At 37.3% G+C, this 23,679-nt stretch overlaps 1 protein-coding gene across 1 annotated transcript in view; it reads right to left on the reverse strand.

Annotated features, from left to right (window-relative positions):
• Window positions 1–2,326: 2,326 nt before the first annotated feature.
• Window positions 2,327–23,679, reverse strand: part of LOC128652650 (zinc finger protein 239-like) — an 88,783-nt gene continuing 67,430 nt past the window's right edge. The window contains exon 5 of the mRNA XM_053705584.1: window positions 2,327–4,465. Within this exon, the coding sequence (XP_053561559.1) occupies window positions 3,609–4,465 (857 nt within the window). The 3' untranslated portion in view covers window positions 2,327–3,608. The remainder of the gene's footprint in view (window positions 4,466–23,679) is intronic.

Genomic DNA, 23,679 nt, shown 5'->3' on the forward strand with positions numbered 1-23,679 from the left:
AGTGCATTGGGCAGAATAAAATAAAATGGTTTTAGGACACCTGGTTTTATACGTTTGTCTCAAAATCCTTGGCTTGTCTAATCAGTATCTTCTGACTGGTCCAGATTATTAACTCACAATTCTTAGATGCCACCTCAATTATATTTAATATAAAACAGTACAAACAAAATCCTATTTTATAGAAAATGAATATGGCCTCAAATTCTGACCATGAATCTTTTTTGTCTGAAAATTAATTTACCTAAAGTCATTTAACAAGGATCAAAAATATAATTTCACATATTATTATCTCCCATGCTTGGAGTTAACAGTCTGAATGCAATCTAATGCCCTCTTCCAGTTCATCAGAATTCTCGTGCAAAGAAAATGCTTTTCTCAGAGTTTTTAAAACAAGGTTTGTTCCATTCATTATGAAACTGTTCCATTCATTATGAAATGAGACTCTACAATAACCACATTTTTAAATGCATTAGTGGAGAGAAAAACCTTTAAACTTTGAATGGGAACAATTTTTCGCAGCATTTAGGAGTTTTCTGCATGGTTTTTCTAATGTTAATTATTTTGTGCATTTGGTTTAATAAATTGCTGAAATAACTTTTAAATTATGAAACCTTTATTCAAATTAAATAATGTTCTTTGGTCATTACAATAAAGTGTGTGAGAAATACAATAATTAAAATGGGTTGATCATACCATTAAAGGGACATTAAACACTTTGAGATGGTAATATAAAATGATAAATTGTATATAATAAAACAGCTCTGCAATATACTTTCATTTATTATTTTGTCCTCTTTGCCTGTAATTCCATTCTGAAATTGTGAGCTTTTTAGTTCCTGTTAGAAATGGAAGTGCAAAACACTGTTAAATCCAGCACAACTATTGGCTGCACACTCTAGTGACCTATGTATAACTGTCCCTAATTGGCCACAGCAGAGAAGGTAACACAAGTTACAACATGGCAGCTCCCAGTGTTTTATAGACACTAAAACTTTACACTTATTTTGTCACTTTTTAAACAACTAATGAAACTTTAAAAAATACATCTACATGTTACTCATGGACTAATCTTTTATTTGAATGCATCATTCTATCTAGCATGTATTTAGTGTTTAATGTCCCTTTAAAGGGTCATGAAACACAATTTTTTTTCTTTTATGATTCAGACAGAGCATACAATTTTAAACAACTTTAGAATTTGCTTCTATTATCAGATTTGATTATCTTTGTATCCTTTGTTGAAGGAGCAGTAATGCACTACTGAGAGCTAGCTGAGCATATAGGTTGAGCCAATGACAACAGGTGTTTATGTGCTGCACCCAATCAGCAGCTAGCTCCCAGCCTACCTAGGTATGCTTTTCAATTAAGAATAGCAAGAGAACAATGCAAATTAGATAGTAGAAATAAATTAAAAAGTGTTTTAAAATTGTATTCTCTACCTGATAAATTTTTCTTAAAGGAACAGTAAATATAGTAAAATGCATAATCATCAAAAGCATAATAAAAAGACAATGCAATAGCACTTCAAATGGGCAGTAGATTTTTTTCTGACAAATTTCAAAGTTATGTCTATTTCCACTCCTCCTGTATCATGTGACAGCCATCAGCCAATCACAAATGCATCTACGTATATTTATTGCACATGCTCAGTAGGAGCTATTGACTCAAAAAGTGTAAATATAAAAAGACTGCACATTTTGTTCATTTAAGTAAATTGGAAAGTTGATTAACATTACATGTGCTATCTGAATCATGAAAGTTTAATTTTGACTTGTGTCCCTTTTAAGAATTGAGATTGACCTCAAAATCACTCAGAAAGAAATGACTACATATTGTTAGTTATCTAAACATATTAGGTAAACATTGGCAACATGAAATCAATTAGACTTTAGTGCATATCTTATATAAGTATGTAAATAAAATGTGCAATAACCCCCTTCTTGTGTGTTTGGCTAGATTTTTCTGTTATATTCTTAGCTAAATTTAAATGGTTTTACTAATTTACTGTTGCAGTTGAACGGCTTAGAAAAAAAAACAAAAACTAAAATTACTCTAGCTGTCATACATTTTACAAAAACCTTCTGATAAAATGGAAGTGAAGGCTAAGAGTTAAACTTGACTTTTTGATTGTTATAATTAAAGCTTCATCATTCAATTTCCCAATTACAAAGTCAGATTGTAGTGATAACATTGAGTGTAATTTTGGCACTCCTGACCCTAGAACGCTAAAGTATTAAATCCCCCGGCTAGACACACTAGACTTTACACATAATTAAAGGGATAGGAAAGTCAAAAATAATCTTGAAGGATTCAGATACAGCATGTATTTTTTTTTCTTTAAATTTTTTTATTTATAAAGAGACAGGGTACAGAAGACAAAAAGGAAAGGGAAAATATTATAAACAGACATGTAGAATTTTAAATATAAATAGTTCATGATGTCAAAACATCTGTGTTAAATTGAAACTGAAAATTGTACTCTCTGTCTGAGTTTTCTTATAATACCAAACCTCGAGAGAGAGAAAAAAAATAAAATAATAATATAATTTTCCCCTCTCTCTTCCTCTGGAGCACAGTATATAGAGTCTGCCAATATATTCCAAGTAGGACTAAGTCTGTATTTTTAAATGGAAATGTAATAATGCCCTGTTCTTCATTAGAGAGGGATTTAATAAAAATTGACCATTTTCCAAAAAAAAGACCACACTTGTGGTTCTAAATTGGCATCAGTGTCTCTCTGTTCGATGATACATTGCTTTTTAATAAAACTCATTATTTCTATAAATTTAGGTATTGCCTTATCTTTCCACTTGTGGAAGATGAGGCAGAGCATGTCATTTTAAGAGATTTTTAATTCCACTTCTATATTTAAATGTGCTTGGTTCTCTTAGTATCCCTTGTTGAAAAAGAATACTCACATATCCTATACTAGTGGGAGCTAGCTGCTTATTGGTACCTGCACACATTTGTCTCTTGTGATTTGCTAACTAGATGTGTTCCGCTAGCTGTCAGTAGTGCAATGATGTTCCTTCAGCAAAGGATAACAAGATAATGAAGCACATTTGATTATAGAAGTAACTTGGAAAGTTGTTTAAATTGGGGTTTCATGTCCCTTTAAAACGCTCACTCGGAAGCCACAGGGAAATTGAGCAGGCACGACTGGTGAGATGACCAAGAGAGGTAATTGTGTGACCTTGACAATTAGCAGCCGAGTTCTGTTCAGCAGCTGCAATGTTTGCAGTTTCTAAGTGTGACTTTAAATATGTGTTCAGCCCCTTGCAGGCTTCCAGAGTCAATAGTGCTTAATTACATATTTAAACTAACAAGAGCATGTCATTTTCGCACTGCAATGTCCTTTTAACGGGTAGAAGTGTAGAACATAATTATATTGCCTATAAAGCATTAAGCAAAAAATTTTTTCACCAACTTTGTGTCAAATTTTGTATATTACATCCATGATTTACAATGAAAGTGTAACCCCCCCCCCAAAAAAAAGTATGCACATACTCCTTCATTAAAGACAACATATGTACCTGAATATCATCTCTAAAACATTAATATTCTTTATAGTCAACACAATATTAATGTTCAAGTACATTAATAAAATTTCAAACAACTTTATTTGGTGGGCTTCTTGTATGAATAGTCTGATGTCTAACCAAATGTGATCTTCGGGAGAAGGATTTTCCACATTCAGCACATGTAAAAGGTCTCTCTCCAGTATGAACCTTCTGATGTCTAACAAGATGTGAGCTGTGACCAAAACATTTGCCACATTCTGTGCAGAGATATGGCTTCTCTCCGGTGTGAACTCTCTTGTGTATTATAAGATTTGAGCTGCTAATAAACCTTTTCCCACATTCATTGCAGACATATGGCCGTTCTCCTGTATGGACCCTCTGGTGCATTACAAGGTATGACCCACTGATAAAACTTTTTCCGCACACTTTGCATTTGTGTGGTCTTTCCCCTGTGTGAGTTCTCTTGTGAACAATAAGACTTGCATTCTGAGTAAAACTCTTTCCACATTCTTTACATGTATAGGACTTTGCTTCTGTCTGGATTCTCCTTTCTGTCCCTGGCTTTGAGCCATATATAATATGTTTTGTTATACTACGCTTAATAATAGGGTTGAGTTTCTGCCCTATATGGGATGTTTGGTGAACAAGAAAGAATGAATGCTCACTGAAATAATCTCCACAATCATTGCACTTGTAGCTCCTTTCTTGAGTATTCTTTTGACTTTCGTCCTTGCCAGACGGTATGCATTTTTTATATAATGGACCTTCTCTTTCACTGGTGAACTTCATCTTTGTTGATAAGCTTTTCCAAATTGCATGTTTTTTGTTTACTCTTGCTGATGTTATGTTTTCTCCTCTATCAGGTTTTTGCAAAAATTGATCATCTCCAATTGTCAGATCAGGTGATTCTGGGGTTTTTAATTTGTTTCTATAGATTAATTCATCTAAAAAAATAATGAAAACATAATAACATTGTGCTTTACTATAATTATGTGGCATCAACTTCTAGAACCACACTACAAAATGCTCCCATTTACTCATGAATAAAATTCATAAAGCAGAAAAAAAACAAAATTCATTCTTTCCTGATAAATTTCTTTCTTTCCGGATATGGTGAGTCCACGGATTCATCAATTACTGTTGGTAATATCACTCCTGACCAGCAGGAAGAGGCAAAGAGCACCACAGCAAAGCTGTTAAGTATCACTTCCCTTCCCACAAACCCCAGTCATTGGAAGGCAAAAGAATCAAATTTAGAAATTTTGGAAAAATTATGCAGAGAAGACCAATTTGCAGTCTTGCAGAATTGTCCCACAGAAATTTCATTTTTGAAAGCCCAAGAAGAGGAAACAGCTCTCGTGGAATGAGCCGTAATTCTTTCAGGAGGCTGCTGTCCAGCAGTCTCAAAAACCAAACGAATACTTCTCAACCAGAGAAAAAACAGAATTTATGCCTACCTGATAAATTACTTTCTCTTGCGGTGTATCCAGTCCACGGATTCATCCATTATTTGTGGGATATTCTCCTTCCCTACAGGAAGTGGCAAAGAGAGCACACAGCAGAGCTGTCCATATAGCTCCCCCTCTAGCTCCACCCCCCAGTCATTCGACCAAAGGTTAGGAAGAAAAAGGAGAAACCATAGGGTGCAGTGGTGACTGTAGTTTAAACAAAAAATTTTTTACCTGACTTAAATGCCAGGGCGGGCCGTGGACTGGATACACCGCAAGAGAAAGTAATTTATCAGGTAAGCATAAATTCTGTTTTCTCTTGCAAGGTGTATCCAGTCCACGGATTCATCCATTACTTGTGGGATACCAATACCAAAGCTTTAGGACATGGATGAAGGGAGGGAACAAGACAGGTACCCTTTAAACGGAAGGCACCACTGCTTGTAAAACCTTTCTCCCAAAAATAGCCTCCAAGGAAGCAAAAGTATCAAATATGTAAAATTTGGAAAAAGTACGCTGCCTTACAAATCTGTTCAACAGAAGCTTTGTTTTTTAAAAGATCATGTGGAAGCCACTGCTCTGGTAGAATGAGCAGTAATTGTTTCAGGAAGCTGCTGGCCAGCAGTCTCGTAGGCCAAACGGATGATGCTTTTCAGCCAAAAGGAAAGAGAGGTAACAGTCGCTTTCTGACCTCTCCTCTTACCAGAATAGACAACACAAAAGGAAGATGTTTGTCTGAAATCCTTAGTTGCTTGTAAGTAGAACTTTAAAGCACAAACCACATCAGGATTATTTAAGCGACGTTCCTTCTTCGATACAGAGAAGGAACAACAATTTCCTGGTTAATATTCTTGTTAGAAATAACCTTATGAAGAAAACCAGGTATGGAACGAAAAACTACCTTATCTGCATGGAACACCAGCGGAAGGTGAATCACACTGTAAGGCAAATAACTCTGAGACTCTTCGAGTAGAAGAGATAGCTACCAAAACAAAAATTTTCCAAGATAACAACTTAATATCTATGGAATGTAAAGGTTCAAACGGAACCCCATGAAGAACTGAAAGAACTAGATTTAGACTCCTTGGCGGAGCCGCAGTCTTATAGACAGGTTAGATTCTCACTAAAGCCTGAGTAGACACCTGTACGTCTGGAACCTCTGCCAGACACTTGTATAAAAGAATAGACAGAGCAGATATCTGTCTTTTTAAGGGACTAGCTGACAATCCTTTCTCCAATCCTTCTAGGAGGAAAGACAATGTCCAGGGAATCCTAATCTTACTCCATGAGTGACCCCTGGATTCACACCAACAAAGATATTTTCGCCATATCTTATGATAGATTTTCCTGGGGACAGGCTTACTAGCCTGAATCAGAGTATCTATAACTGACTCAGAGAAACCACGCTTTGATAGAATTAAGCGTTCAATCTCCACATTCACTTTACCCTCCCATAGAGAGACCCTAGTGCTTAGAGCCGGCAAAGAGAATGACTGGGGGGTGGAGCTAGAGGGGGAGCTATATGGACAGCTCTGCTGTGTGCTCTCTTTGCCACTTCCTGTAGGGAAGGAGAATATCCCACAAGTAATGGATGAATCCGTGGACTGGATACACCTTGCAAGAGAAAGAGAAACAGCATTAGCTTTCTGATCTTTAAGTTTCCAGAGAAACAAATAAACAGGGCAGAAGACTGGCGAAAATCCTTAGTCGCCTGTAGATAGAATTTAAGAGCACACACAACATCCAAGTTGTGCAACCAACGTTTGTTATGAGAAGAAGGATTAGGTCCTGATTAATATTTCTATCCAAACCAACTTAGGAAGGAAACCTAACTCAGTATGAAGAACTGCCTTATTGACATAAAAGGTAAGATAAGGTGAAACACACTGCAAAGCTGAGAGTTCCGAGACTCCGAGCAGAAGATATAGTAATAAGAAACAAAACCTTCCAAGATAACAACTTAATATCTATGGAATGCAAAGACTCAAACGGAGCCTGCTGCTAAACTTTAAGAACAAGGTAAAGACTCCAAAAAGGAGCAACAGACTTAAACACAGGCCTGATTCTGCCAAGGGCTGACAAAAAAATGCACATCTGGTACAGCCGCCAGACGTTTATGTAGCAAAATAGATAATGCAGAAATCTGACCCTTCAGGGTACAGACTGACAAACCCTTCTCCAAACCTTCCTGGAGAAAAGACAAAATCCTAGGAATCCTGACCCTACTCCAAGAGTAGCCCTTGGATTCATACCAATAAAGAAAGTTACACCATATCCTATGGTAAATCCTTCTAGTAACAGGTTTGTGAACCTGAATCATGGTCTCAATGACCAACTCAGAAAAACCACACTCATACAGAAATAAGCGCTTAATCTCCAAGCAGCCAGCTTCAGGAAAAAGAGATTCGGATGAAGGAAGGGACCCTGAATCAGAAGGTCCATCCTCAGAGGCAGATTCCAAGGTGGGGGAGACGACATCTCCACTAGGTCTGCATACCAGATCCCTTGAGGCCACGCAGGGGCTATTAGAATCACTGACGATCTCTCCTGCTTGATATGAGCAATGACTCGTGGAAGGAGAGCAAAGCGAAGAAAACAAGTATGCCAGTCTGAAATCCCAAAGAACCACCAGAGCATCTATCAGAAGCTTGACATTCAGCTGAGACGCCATCAGATCCAAATCCGGCACCCCCTATTTGAAGATTAAAGGGACAGTCTAGTCAAAATTAAACTTTCATTATTCAGATAGGGCATTATTATTATTATTATTAGGTATTTGTAGAGCGCTAACAGGTTTAGCAGGCATGTAATTTTAATCAACTTTCTAATTTACTTTTATCATCAAATTTGCATTTTTCTCTTGGTATTCTTAGTTGAAACTAAACCTAGGTAGGCTCATATGCTAATTTCTAAGCCCTTGAAGGCAGTCTCTAATCACATGCTTTTTAAATTGCTTTTCACAACAAAAGACTTGATAGTTCACGTGGGCCATATAGATAACACTGTGTTCAGGCACAGGGGGTTATTTAAGATTTAGCACAACACAATGCTAAATGCAAGTCAATAGATAATAAACAGTCACAGTCATGTGATCAGGGGGCTGTCAGAAGGTTCTTAGGTACAAGGTAATTACAGAGGTAAAAAGTATATTAATATAACAGTGTTGGTTGTGCCAAACTGGGGAATGGGTAAGAAAGGGATTATGCATCTTTTAAAACAATACAAATTCTATTGTAGACTGTCCCTTTAAGCTAGAGAACACCTCCAGATGGAGTTCCCACTCCCCGGGATGAACAGTCTGGCTGCTCAGGAAATCCGCTTCCCAGTTAACCACTCCTGGAATGTGGATGGCAGATAGACAGCAATTGAGAGCTTCAGCCCAATGAACTATCTAAGACACCACCTCAATGGCTAAGGAACTCCAAGTTCCTCCCTGGTGGCTGATGTAAGTGATTTAGGTGATCATGTCCGACTGGAACCAAACTAAGGACAACTGAGGCCAAGCTATCAGAGCATTGTAAATCGTTCTCGACTCCAAGATGTTAAAGAGGAGAGCAGATACTTCTGTGCCTCAACGGGTCCCAAGCTGCTTCCCAGCCCAGCAGGGTTGGCATCTGTGGACACATCACCCAGGAATGTCTTCAAAAGCACACGCTCTGAGACAGATGTTCCTGAAAAAAATGCCACAGGAGAGACTCACTTGTCGACTGATAGAACATTCTCTATTTTATAGAAAAAAACAAAAGGAATGATGTCCATAGTAACCATCAGACCAATACCTTCTATACATTGAATCAATGAAAAGTGAAGGAAATCCACTGCAGCTAGATGCAAACTCCCAACCCTCTGGTTGCGACATGACTAAGCTATCTACGGGACTACTAGAGCTTGCTGCTGGCCGGACAGTAGACTACAGAGAGAGGAAAAGGAATAAATCCATGATTATCTGACCTCTGTTAGAAATCTTCTCCTAGATAGAGAATTTAATAAGGTCCCAGAAAAATCACTCTTGTAGATGGAACAAAGGAACTCTTCTCCAGATTCATTTCCCATCCATGGACAGTAGATTGGGCAAGATCTCTTAAAAGAGAGTTTGCTTGAAGGAAAAGTGACATCTGAACCATCTATTGTCAATGAAGGTACTTTAGTAATACTCCAAGTCTTTCTAGGATGAAGAAACTCAGAAACTTGAGAAAATCCTGAATCAAGGGACAAATAAATATACATCCTTCAGGTCTATGTTCGTTTTGAACAGGCCCTCTTGAACCAAAGTAGAATGGATACTACTTTGAAGGTCAGACCCTGAGAAACTTGAGGTAAATACCTAGATCCCGTTCCCAAGCTGGGACTGGAACCATCACTCCGAGAGAGGAACGTCCTGAACCCAGTTCAAGGAATGCCTCTCATTATACCTGGAATGCAGATAGAAGGATAAATCTGCCCCGGGAGGAAAACTTAGATTAGACTAAGTTTGGTTGGATTCCAAAAAAAATGACTGACCCTCCAGAAAGAGGAAAAGGAGATTTTTTCTTTAGTCTCACTCTCTTGACAAGTGGAAGAAAAACCTTATTTCACCTGGATAGGTCTGCCAGACCAAGTCCAATCAAGGTCTCATCCTTGAGAGGAAACGCCAGAAGCGTGAATATGGAGAACACATAAAATATAGAACCTGCAACAACAGAACTATAAAGCCTAGGCTGTACCCCTAAGCCACAGGTAGGCTTCACAGCTGACCAAAATTCCAGCCACAATGCCCGTCGGGCTAGCACAGCAAGTCTAATAAGACAAGGTATTGCTCTAAATGAACAATTAACCACCAGCTTCTTACCCATGGATCTGTAAAGGAGCATTTATCCTCTATAGGGATCGAAGTTCTCTGAGCCATAATAGGAGAGCTCCCTTCTATTCAAAGCATTGTGCATTTTAATGGAGACAGCAACAGGAAAGTCCTTTTAAAAGGCAGGAGATAGGGAAAAAGTATCCCTAGCTTCTCCTATTCCCGTTGAAATATCCAAAGCATGTCTAGAACATTTCCTCATAGAAGGGAACATCATCGAAATGATAACATTTACAAACTTCCAAGGGTTGACAACGACAGGGGAATCAATGTCATCCAAGTAGCTTAAACCTCCTTTAACAGTACACGAGGTGTAAATACAGTAGTATATACACAGGTATACAGCAGTACCTGCATTTAAACACAGCAGTATATACACAGGTATACAGTAGTACCTGCATATAAATACAGCTGTATATAAACAGGTATACAGCAGTACCTGCATATAAATACAGCAGTATATACACAGGTATACAGCAGTACCTGCATATAAATACAGCAGTATATACACAGGTATACAGCAGTACCGGCATATAAATACAGCAGTACATACACAGGGATACAGCAGTACCTGCATATAAATACAGCAGTATATACACAGAAATACAGCAGTACCTGCATATAAATACAGCAGTATATACACAGGTATACAGCAGTACCTGCATATAAATACAGCAGTATATACACAGGTATACAGCAGTACCTGCATATAAAAACAGCAGTATATACACAGGGATACAGCAGTGCCTGCATATAAATACAGCAGTATACACACAGGTATACAGCAGTACCTGCATTTAAATACAGAAGTATATACACAGGTATACAGCAGTACCTGCATTTAAATACAGCAGTATATACACAGGTATACAGCAGTACCTGCATATAAAAACAGCAGTATATTCACATGAATACAACAGTAGCTGCATATAAATACAGCAGTATATACACAGGGATACAGCAGTACCTGCATTTAAATACAGAAGTATATACACAGGTATAAATCAGTGCCTGCATATAAATACAGTAGTATATACACAGGCATACAGCAGTACCTGCATATAAATACAGCAGTATATACACAGGGATACAGCAGTACCTACATATATGTACAGCAGTATATACACAAGTATACAGCAGTACCTGCATATAAATACAACAGTATATACACAGGTATACAGCAGTACCTGCATTTAAATACAGCAGTATATACACAGGTATACAGCAGTACCTGCATTTAAATACAGCAGTATATACACAGGTATACAGCAGTACCTGCATATAAATACAGCAGTATATACACAGATATAAAGCAGTACCTGCATATAAATACAGCAGTATATACACAGGTATACAGCAGTACCTGCATTTAAATACAGCAGTATATACACAAGTATAAATCAGTGCCTGCATATAAATACAGTAATATATAAACAGGAATACAGCAGTACCTGCATATAAATACAGCAGTATATACACAGGTATACAGCAGTACCTGTATATAAATACAGTAGTACATACACAGGTATACAGCAGTACCTGCATTTAAATACAGCATTATATACACAGGTATACAGCAGTACCTACCTGCATATCAATACAGCAGTATATACACAGGTATACAGCAGTACCTGCATATAAATACAGCAGTATATACACCGGAATACAGCAGTACCTGCATATAAATACAGCAGTATATACACAGGTATAAAGCAGTACCTGCATATAAATTCAGCAGTATATACACAGGTATATAGCAGTACCTGCATTTAAATACAGCAGTATATACACAGGTATACAGCAGTACCTGCATTTAAATACAGCAGTATATACACAGGTATACAGCAGTACCTGCATATAAATACAGCAGTATATACACAGGTATACAGCGGTACCTGCATATAAATACAGCAGTATATAAACAGGTATACAGCAGTACCTGCATATAAATACAGCAGTATATACACAGGTATACAGCTGTACCTGCATTTAAACACCGCAGTATATACACAGGTATACAACAGTACCTGAATATAAATACAGTAGTATATACACAGGTATACAGCAGTACCTGCATTTAAATACAGCAGTATATACACAGGTATAAAGTAGTACCTGCATATAAATACAGCTGTATATACACAGGTATACAGAAGAACCTGCATATAAATAGAGCAGTATATTCACAGGTATACAGCAGTACCTGCATCTAAATACAGCAGTATATACACAGGGATACAGCAGTACCTGCATATAAATACAGCAGTATATACACAGGAATACAGCAGTACCTGCATATAAATACAGCAGTATATACACAGGTATACAGCAGTACCTGCATATAAATACAGCAGTATATACACAGGTATAAAGCAGTACCTGCATATAAATTCAGCAGTATATACACAGGTATATAGCAGTACCTGCATTTAAATACAGCAGTATTTACACAGGTATACAGCAGTACCTGCATTTAAATACAGCAGTATATACACAGGTATACAGCAGTACCTGCATATAAATACAGCAGTATATTCACAGGTATACAGCAGTACCTGCATTTAAATACAGCAGTATATACACAGGGATACAGCAGTACCTGCATATAAATACAGCTGTATATACACAGGTATACAGCAGTACCTGCATTTAAATACAGCAGTATATACACAGGTATAAAGTAGTACCTGCATATAAATACAGCTGTATATACACAGGTATACAGAAGAACCTGCATATAAATACAGCAGTATATTCACAGGTATACAGCAGTACCTGCATCTAAATACAGCAGTATATACACAGGGATACAGCAGTACCTGCATATAAATACAGCAGTATATACACAGGAATACAGCAGTACCTGCATATAAATACAGCAGTATATACACAGGTATACAGCAGTACCTGCATATAAATACAGCAGTATATACACAGGTATAAAGCAGTACCTGCATATAAATTCAGCAGTATATACACAGGTATATAGCAGTACCTGCATTTAAATACAGCAGTATTTACACAGGTATACAGCAGTACCTGCATTTAAATACAGCAGTATATACACAGGTATACAGCAGTACCTGCATATAAATACAGCAGTATATTCACAGGTATACAGCAGTACCTGCATTTAAATACAGCAGTATATACACAGGGATACAGCAGTACCTGCATATAAATACAGCTGTATATACACAGGTATACAGCAGTACCTGCATATAAATACAGCAGTATATTCACAGGTATACAGCAGTACCTACATCTAAATACAGCAGTATATACACAGGGATACAGCAGTACCTGCATATAAATACAGCAGTATATACACAGGAATACAGCAGTACCTGCATATAAATACAGCAGTATATACACAGGTACACAGCAGTACCTGCATATAAATACAGCAGTATATACACAGGTATAAAGCAGTACCTGCATATAAATTCAGCAGTATATACACAGGTATATAGCAGTACCTGCATTTAAATACAGCAGTATACAGGGAGTGCAGAATTATTAGGCAAATGAGTATTTTGACCACATCATCCTCTTTATGCATGTTGTCTTACTCCAAGCTGTATAGGCTTGAAAGCCTACTACCAATTAAGCATATTAGGTGATGTGCATCTCTGTAATGAGAAGGGGTGTGGTCTAATGACATCAACAACCTATATCAGGTGTGCATAATTATTAGGCAACTTCCTTTCCTTTGGCAAAATGGGTCAAAAGAAGGACTTGACAGGCTCAGAAAAGTCAAAAATAGTGAGATATCTTGCAGAGGGATGCAGCACTCTTAAAATTGCAAAGCTTCTGAAGCATGATCATCGAACAATCAAGCGTTTCATTCAAAATAGTCAACAGGGTCGCAAGAAGCGTGTGGAAAAACCAAGGCGCAAAATAACTGCCCATGAACTGAGAAAAGTCATGCGTGCAGCTGCCAAGATGCCACTTGCCACCAGTTTGGCCATATTTCAGAGCTGCAACATCACTAGAGTGCCCAAAAGCACAAGGTGTGCAATACTCAGAGACATGGCCAAGGTAAGAAAGGCTGAAAGACGACCACCACTGAACAAGACACACAAGCTGAAACGTCAAGACTGGGCCAAGAAATATCTCAAGACTGATTTTTCTAAGGTTTTATGGACTGATAAAATGAGAGTGAGTCTTGATGGGCCAGATGGATGGGCCATGGCTGGATTGATAAAGGGCAGAGAGCTCCAGTCCGACTCAGACGCCAGCAAGGTGGAGGTGGAGTACTGGTTTGGGCTGGTATCATCAAAGATGAGCTTGTGGGGCCTTTTCGGGTTGAGGATGGAGTCAAGCTCAACTCCCAGTCCTACTGCCAGTTTCTGGAAGACACCTTCTTCAAGCAGTGGTACAGGAAGAAGTCTGCATCCTTCAAGAAAAACATGATTTTCATGCAGGACAATGCTCCATCACACGCGTCCAAGTACTCCACAGCGTGGCTGGCAAAAAAGGGTATAAAAGAAGAAAATCTAATGACATGGCCTCCTTGTTCACCTGATCTGAACCCCATTGAGAACCTGTGGTCCATCATCAAATGTGAGATTTACAAGGAGGGAAAACAGTACACCTCTCTGAACAGTGTCTGGGAGGCTGTGGTTGCTGCTGCACGCAATGTTGATGGTGAACAGATCAAAACACTGACAGAATCCATGGATGGCAGGCTTTTCAGTGTCCTTGCAAAGAAAGGTGGCTATATTGGTCACTGATTTGTTTTTGTTTTGTTTTTGAATGTCAGAAATGTATATTTGTGAATGTTGAGATGTTATATTGGTTTCACTGGTAAAATTAAATAATTTAAATGGCTATATATTTGTTTTTTGTTAAGTTGCTTAATAATTATGCACAGTAATAGTCACCTGCACACACAGATATCCCCCCCTAAAATAGCTATAACTAAAAACAAACTAAAAACTACTTCCAAAACTATTCAGCTTTGATATTAATGAGTTTTTTGGGTTCATTGAGAACATGGTTGTTGTTCAATAATAAAATTAATCCTCAAAAATACAACTTGCCTAATAATTCTGCACTCCCTGTATACACAGGTATACAGAAGTACCTGCATTTAAATACAGCAGTATATACACAGGTATACAGCAGTACCTGCATATAAATACAGCAGTATATACACAGGTATACAGCGGTACCTGCATATAAATACAGCAGTATATACACAGGTATACAGCAGTACCTGCATATAAATACAGCAGTATATACACAGGTATACAGCAGTACCTGCATTTAAACACCGCAGTATATACACAGGTATACAGCAGTACCTGGATATAAATACAGTAGTATATACACAGGTATACAGCAGTACCTGCCTCTAAATACAGCAGTATATACACAGGTATACAGCAGTACCTACCTGCATATAAATACAGCAGTATATACACAGGCATACAGGAGTACCTGCATATAAATACAGCAGTACCTACATATATGTACAGCAGTATATACACAGGTATACAGCAGTACCTGCATATAAATACAGCAGTATATACACAGGTATACAGCAGTACCTGCATTTAAATACAGCAGTATATACACAGGTATACAGCAGTACCTGCATATAAATACAGTAGTATATACACAGGTATACAGCAGTACCTGCATTTAAATACAGCAGTATATACACAGGTATACAGCAGTACCTACCTGCATATAAATACAGCAGTATATACACAGGTATAAATCAGTGCCTGCATATAAATACAGTAGTATATACACAGGCATACAGCAGTACCTGCATATAAATACAGCAGTATATACACAGGGATACAGCAGTACCTACATATATGTACAGCAGTATATACACAGGCATACAGCAATCCCTGCATATAAATACAGCAGTATATACACAGGTATACAGCAGTACCTGCATATAAATACAGCAGTATATACACAAGTATACAACAGTACCTGCATATAAATACAGCAGTATATACACAGGGATACAGCAGTGCCTGCATATATGTACAGCAGTATATACACAGTAATACAGCAGTACCTGCATTTAAATACAGCAGTATATACACAGGGATACAGCAGTACCTACATATATGTACAGCAGTATATACACAGGAATACAGCAGTACCTGCATTTAAATACAGCAGTATATACACAGGTATACAGCAGTACCTGCATATGAATACAGCAGTATATACACAGGGATACAGCAGTGCCTGCATATATGTACAGCAGTATATACACAGGAACACAGCAGTACCTGCATATAAATACAGCAGTATATACACAGGGATACAGCAGTACCTACATATATGTACAGCAGTATATACACAGGTATACAGCAGTACCGGCATATAAATACAGCAGTATATACACAGGTATACAGCAGTACCTGCATATAAATACAGCAGTATATACACAGGGATACAGCAGTGCCTGCGTATAAATACAGCAGTATATACACAGGCATACAGCAGTACCTGCATTTAAATACAGCAGTATATACACAGGGATACAGCAGTACCTGCATATAAATACAGCAATACCTGCATCTATATACAGCAGTATATACAGAGGTATACAGCAGTACCTGCCTCTAAATACAGCAGTATATACACAGGTATACAGCAGTACCTACCTGCATATAAATACAGCAGTATATACACAGGTATAAATCAGTGCCTGCATATAAATACAGTAATATATAAACAGGCATACAGCAGTACCTGCATATAAATACAGCAGTATATACACAGGTATACTGCAGTACCTGTATATAAATACAGTAGTATATACATAGGTATACAGCAGTACCTGCATTTAAATACAGCAGTATATACACAGGTATACAGCAGTACCTGCATATAAATACAGCAGTATATACACAGGTATACAGCAGTACCTGCATTTAAACACCGCAGTATATACACAGGTATACAGCAGTACCTGAATATAAATACAGTAGTATATACACAGGTATACAGCAGTACCTGCCTCTAAATACAGCAGTATATACACAGGTATACAGCAGTACCTACCTGCATATAAATACAGCAGTATATACACAGGTATAAATCAGTGCATGCATATAAATACAGTAATATATACACAGGCATACAGCAGTACCTGCATATAAATACAGCAGTATATACAAAGGGATACAGCAGTACCTGCCTCTAAATACAGCAGTATATACACAGGTATACAGCAGTACCTGCATATAAATACAGCAGTATATACACAGGTATACAGCAGTACCTGCATTTAAATACAGCAGTATATACACAGGTATACAGCAGTACCTGCATATAAATACAGTAGTATATACACAGGTATACAGCAGTACCTGCATTTAAATACAGCAGTATATACACAGGTATACAGCAGTACCTACCTGCATATAAATACAGCAGTATATACACAGGTATAAATCAGTGCCTGCATATAAATACAGTAGTATATACACAGGCATACAGCAGTACCTGCATATAAATACAGCAGTATATACACAGGGATACAGCAGTACCTACATATATGTACAGCAGTATATACACAGGTATACAGCAGTCCCTGCATATAAATACAGCAGTATATACACAGGTAAACAGCAGTACCTGCATATAAATACAGCAGTATATACACAAGTATACAACAGTACCTGCATATAAATACAGCAGTATATACACAGGGATACAGCAGTGCCTGCATATATGTACAGCAGTATATACACAGTAATACAGCAGTACGTGCATTTAAATACAGCAGTATATACACAGGGATACAGCAGTACCTACATATATGTACAGCAGTATATACACAGGAATACAGCAGTACCTGCATTTAAATACAGCAGTATATACACAGGTATACAGCAGTACCTGCATATAAATACAGCAGTATATACACAGGGATACAGCAGTGCCTGCATATATGTACAGCAGTATATACACAGGAACACAGCAGTACCTGCATATAAATACAGCAGTATATACACAGGGATACAGCAGTACCTACATATATGTACAGCAGTATATACACAGGTATACAGCAGTACCGGCATATAAATACAGCAGTATATACACAGGTATACAGCAGTACCTGCATATAAATACAGCAGTATATACACAGGGATACAGCAGTGCCTGCATATAAATACAGCAGTATATACACAGGCATACAGCAGTACCTGCATTTAAATACAGCAGTATATACACAGGGATACAGCAGTACCTGCATATAAATACAGCAGTATATACACAGGGATACAGCAGTACCTGCATATAAATACAGCAATACCTGCATCTATATACAGCAGTATATACAGAGGTATACAGCAGTACCTGCCTCTAAATACAGCAGTATATACACAGGTATACAGCAGTACCTACCTGCATATAAATACAGCAGTATATACACAGGTATAAATCAGTGCCTGCATATAAATACAGTAATATATAAAAAGGCATACAGCAGTACCTGCATATAAATACAGCAGTATATACACAGGTATACTGCAGTACCTGTATATAAATACAGTAGTATATACATAGGTATACAGCAGTACCTGCATTTAAATACAGCAGTATATACACAGGTATACATCAGTACCTACCTGCATATAAATACAGCAGTATATACACAGGTATAAATCAGTGCCTGCATATAAATACAGTAGTATATACACAGGCATACAGCAGTACCTGCATATAAATACAGCAGTATATACACAGGGATACAGCAGTACCTACATATATGTACAGCAGTATATACACAGGTATACATCAGTCCCTGCATATAAATACAGCAGTATATACACAGGTATACATCAGTACCAGCATATAAATACAGCAGTATATACACAGGTATACAGCAGTACCTGCATTTGAACACCGCAGTATATACACAGGTATACAGCAGTACCTGAATATAAATACAGTAGTATCTACACAGGTATACAGCAGTACCTGCATTTAAATACAGCAGTATATACACAGGTAAACAGCAGTACCTGCATATAAATACAGCAGTATATACACAAGTATACAACAGTACCTGCATATAAATACAGCAGTATATACACAGGGATACAGCAGTGCCTGCATATATGTACAGCAGTATATACACAGTAATACAGCAGTACGTGCATTTAAATACAGCAGTATATACACAGGGATACAGCAGTACCTACATATATGTACAGCAGTATATACACAGGAATACAGCAGTACCTGCATTTAAATACAGCAGTATATACACAGGTATACATCAGTACCTGCATATAAATACAGCAGTATATACACAGGGATACAGCAGTGCCTGCATATATGTACAGCAGTATATACACAGGAACACAGCAGTACCTGCATATAAATACAGCAGTATATACACAGGGATACAGCAGTACCTACATATATGTACAGCAGTATATACACAGGTATACAGCAGTACCGGCATATAAATACAGCAGTATATACACAGGTATACAGCAGTACCTGCATATAAATACAGCAGTATATACACAGGGATACAGCAGTGCCTGCATATAAATACAGCAGTATATACACAGGCATACAGCAGTACCTGCATTTAAATACAGCAGTATATACACAGGGATACAGCAGTACCTGCATATAAATACAGCAGTATATACACAGGGATACAGCAGTACCTGCATATAAATACAGCAATACCTGCATCTATATACAGCAGTATATACAGAGGTATACAGCAGTACCTGCCTCTAAATACAGCAGTATATACACAGGTATACAGCAGTACCTACCTGCATATAAATACAGCAGTATATACACAGGTATAAATCAGTGCCTGCATATAAATACAGTAATATATAAAAAGGCATACAGCAGTACCTGCATATAAATACAGCAGTATATACACAGGTATACTGCAGTACCTGTATATAAATACAGTAGTATATACATAGGTATACAGCAGTACCTGCATTTAAATACAGCAGTATATACACAGGTATACAGCAGTACCTACCTGCATATAAATACAGCAGTATATACACAGGTATAAATCAGTGCCTGCATATAAATACAGTAGTATATACACAGGCATACAGCAGTACCTGCATATAAATACAGCAGTATATACACAGGGATACAGCAGTACCTACATATATGTACAGCAGTATATACACAGGTATACATCAGTCCCTGCATATAAATACAGCAGTATATACACAGGTATACATCAGTACCAGCATATAAATACAGCAGTATATACACAGGTATACAGCAGTACCTGCATTTGAACACCGCAGTATATACACAGGTATACAGCAGTACCTGAATATAAATACAGTAGTATCTACACAGGTATACAGCAGTACCTGCATTTAAATACAGCAGTATATACACAGGTATACAGTAGTACCTGCATATAAATACAGCTGTATATACACAGGTATACAGCAGTACCTGCATATAAATACAGCAGTATATACACAGGTATACAGCAGTACCTGCATCTAAATACAGCAGTATATACACAGGTATACAGCAGTACCTGCATATAAATACAGCAGTATATACACAGGTATACAGCAGCACCTGCATATAAATACAGCAGTATATACAGGGGGATACAGCAGCACCTGCATATAAATACAGCAGTATATACACAGGAATACAGCAGTACCTGCATATAAATACAGCAGTATATACACAGGTATACAGCAGTACCTGCATATAAATACAGCAGTATATACACAGGGATACAGCAGTACCTGCATATAAATACAGCAGTATATACACAGGGATACAGCAGTACCTGCATATAAATACAGCAGTATATACACAGGGATACAGCAGTACTTACATATATGTACAGCAGTATATACACAAGTATACAGCAGTACCTGCATATAAATACAGCAGTATATACACAGGTATACAGCAGTACCTGCATTTAAATACAGCAGTATATACACAGGTATACAGCAGTACCTGAATTTAAATACAGCAGTATATACACAGGTATACAGCAGTACCTGCATTTAAAAACAGCAGTATATACACAGGTATACAGCAGTACCTGCATATAAATACAGCAGTATATACACAGATATAAAGCAGTACCTGCATATAAATACAGCAGTATATACACAGGTATACAGCAGTACCTGCATTTAAATACAGCAGTATATACACAGGTATAAATCAGTGCCTGCATATACAGTAATATATAAACAGGCATACAGCAGTATCTGCATATAAATACAATGTTGATGGTGAACAGATCAAAACACTGACAGAACCCATGGATGGCAGGCTTTTGAGTGTCCTTGCAAAGAAAGGTGGCTATATTGGTCACTGATTTGTTTTTGTTTTGTTTTTGAATGTCAGAAATGTATATTTGTGAATGTTGAGATGTTATATTGGTTTCACTGGTAAAAATAAATAATTGGAAATGGGTATATATTTGTTTTTTGTTAAGTTGCCTAATAATTATGCACAGTAATAGTCACCTGCACACACAGATATCCCCCTAAAATAGCTATAACTAAAAACAAACTAAAAACTACTTCCAAAACTATTCAGCTTTAATATTAATGAGTTTTTTGGGTTCATTGAGAACATGGTTGTTGTTCAATAATAAAATGAATCCTCAAAAATACAACTTGCCTAATAATTCTGCACTCCCTGTATATACACAGGTATACAGCAGTACATACCTGCATATAAATACAGCAGTATATACACAGGTATAAATCAGTGCCTGCATATAAATACAGTAGTATATACACAGGCATACAGCAGTACCTGCATATAAATACAGCAGTATATACACAGGGATACAGCAGTACCTACATATATGTACAGCAGTATATACACAGGTATACAGCAGTCACTGCATATAAATACAGCAGTATATACACAGGTATACAGCAGTACCTGCATATAAATACAGCAGTATATACACAGGTATACAGCAGTACCTGCATTTAAACACTGCAGTATATACACAGGTATACAGCAGTACCTGAATATAAATACAGTAGTATATACACAGGTATACAGCAGTACCTGCATTTAAATACAGCAGTATATACACAGGTATACAGTAGTACCTGCATATAAATACAGCAGTATATAAACAGGTATACAGCAGTACCTGCATCTAAATACAGCAGTATATACACAGGGATACAGCAGTACCTGTATATAAATACAGCAGTATATACACAGGAATACAGCAGTACCTGCATATAAATACAGCAGTATATACACAGGTATACAGCAGTACCTGCATATAAATACAGCAGTATATACACAGGTATAAAGCAGTACCTGCATATAAATTCAGCAGTATATACACAGGTATATAGCAGTACCTGCATTTAAATACAGCAGTATATACACAGGTATACAGCAGTACCTGCATTTAAATACAGCAGTATATACACAGGTATACAGCAGTACCTGCATATAAATACAGCAGTATATACACAGGTATACAGCGGTACCTGCATATAAATACAGCAGTATATACACCAGGATACAGCAGTACCTGCATATAAATACAGCAGTATATACACAGGTATACAGCAGTACCTGCCTCTAAATACAGCAGTATATACACAGGTATACAGCAGTACCTACCTGCATATAAATACAGCAGTATATAATCAGGTATAAATCAGTGCCTGCATATAAATACAGTAATATATACACAGGCATACAGCAGTACCTGTATATAAATACAGCAGTATATACACAGGGATACAGCAGTACCTACATATATGTACAGCAGTATATACACAGGTATACAGCAGTACCTGCATATAAATACAGCAGTATATACACAGGTATACAGCAGTACCTGCATGTAAATACAGCAGTATATACACAGGTATACAGCAGTACCTGCATATAAATACAGAAGTATATACACAGGTATAAATCAGTGCCTGCATATAAATACAGTAGTATATACACAGGCATACAGCAGTACCTGCATATAAATACAGCAGTATATACACAGGGATACAGCAGTACCTACATATATGTACAGCAGTATATACACAGGTATACAGCAGTCCCTGCATATAAATACAGCAGTATATACACAGGTATAAAGCAGTACCTGCATATAAATACAGCAGTATATACACAGGGATACAGCAGTGCCTGCATATATGTACAGCAGTATATACACAGGAATACAGCAGTACCTGCATTTAAATACAGCAGTATATACACAGGGATACAGCAGTACCTACATATATGTACAGCAGTATATACACAGGAATACAGCAGTACCTGCATTTAAATACAGCAGTATATACACAGGTATACAGCAGTACCTGCATATAAATACAGCAGTATATACACAGGGATACAGCAGTGCCTGCATATAAATACAGCAGTATATACACAGGAATGCAGCAGTACCTGCATATAAATACAGCAATATATACACAGGGATACAGCAGTACCTACATATATGTACAGCAGTATATACACAGGAATACAGCAGTACCTGCATTTAAATACAGCAGTATATACACAGGTATAAATCAGTACCTGCATATAAATACAGTAGTATATACACAGGCATACAGCAGTACCTGCATATAAATACAGCAGTATATACACAGGGATACAGCAGTACCTACATATATGTACAGCAGTATATACACAGGTATACAGCAGTACCTGCATATAAATACAGCAGTATATACACAGGTATACAGCAGTACCTGCATTTAAATACAGCAGAATATACACAGGTATACAGCAGTACCTGCATATAAATACAGCAGTATATACACAGGTATACAGCAGTACCTGCATATAAATACAGCAGTATATACACAGGTATACAGCAGTACCGGCATAT

Source organism: Bombina bombina, chromosome 1 (genome assembly GCF_027579735.1).
Source record: "Bombina bombina isolate aBomBom1 chromosome 1, aBomBom1.pri, whole genome shotgun sequence".
NCBI lineage: Eukaryota > Metazoa > Chordata > Amphibia > Anura > Bombinatoridae > Bombina > Bombina bombina.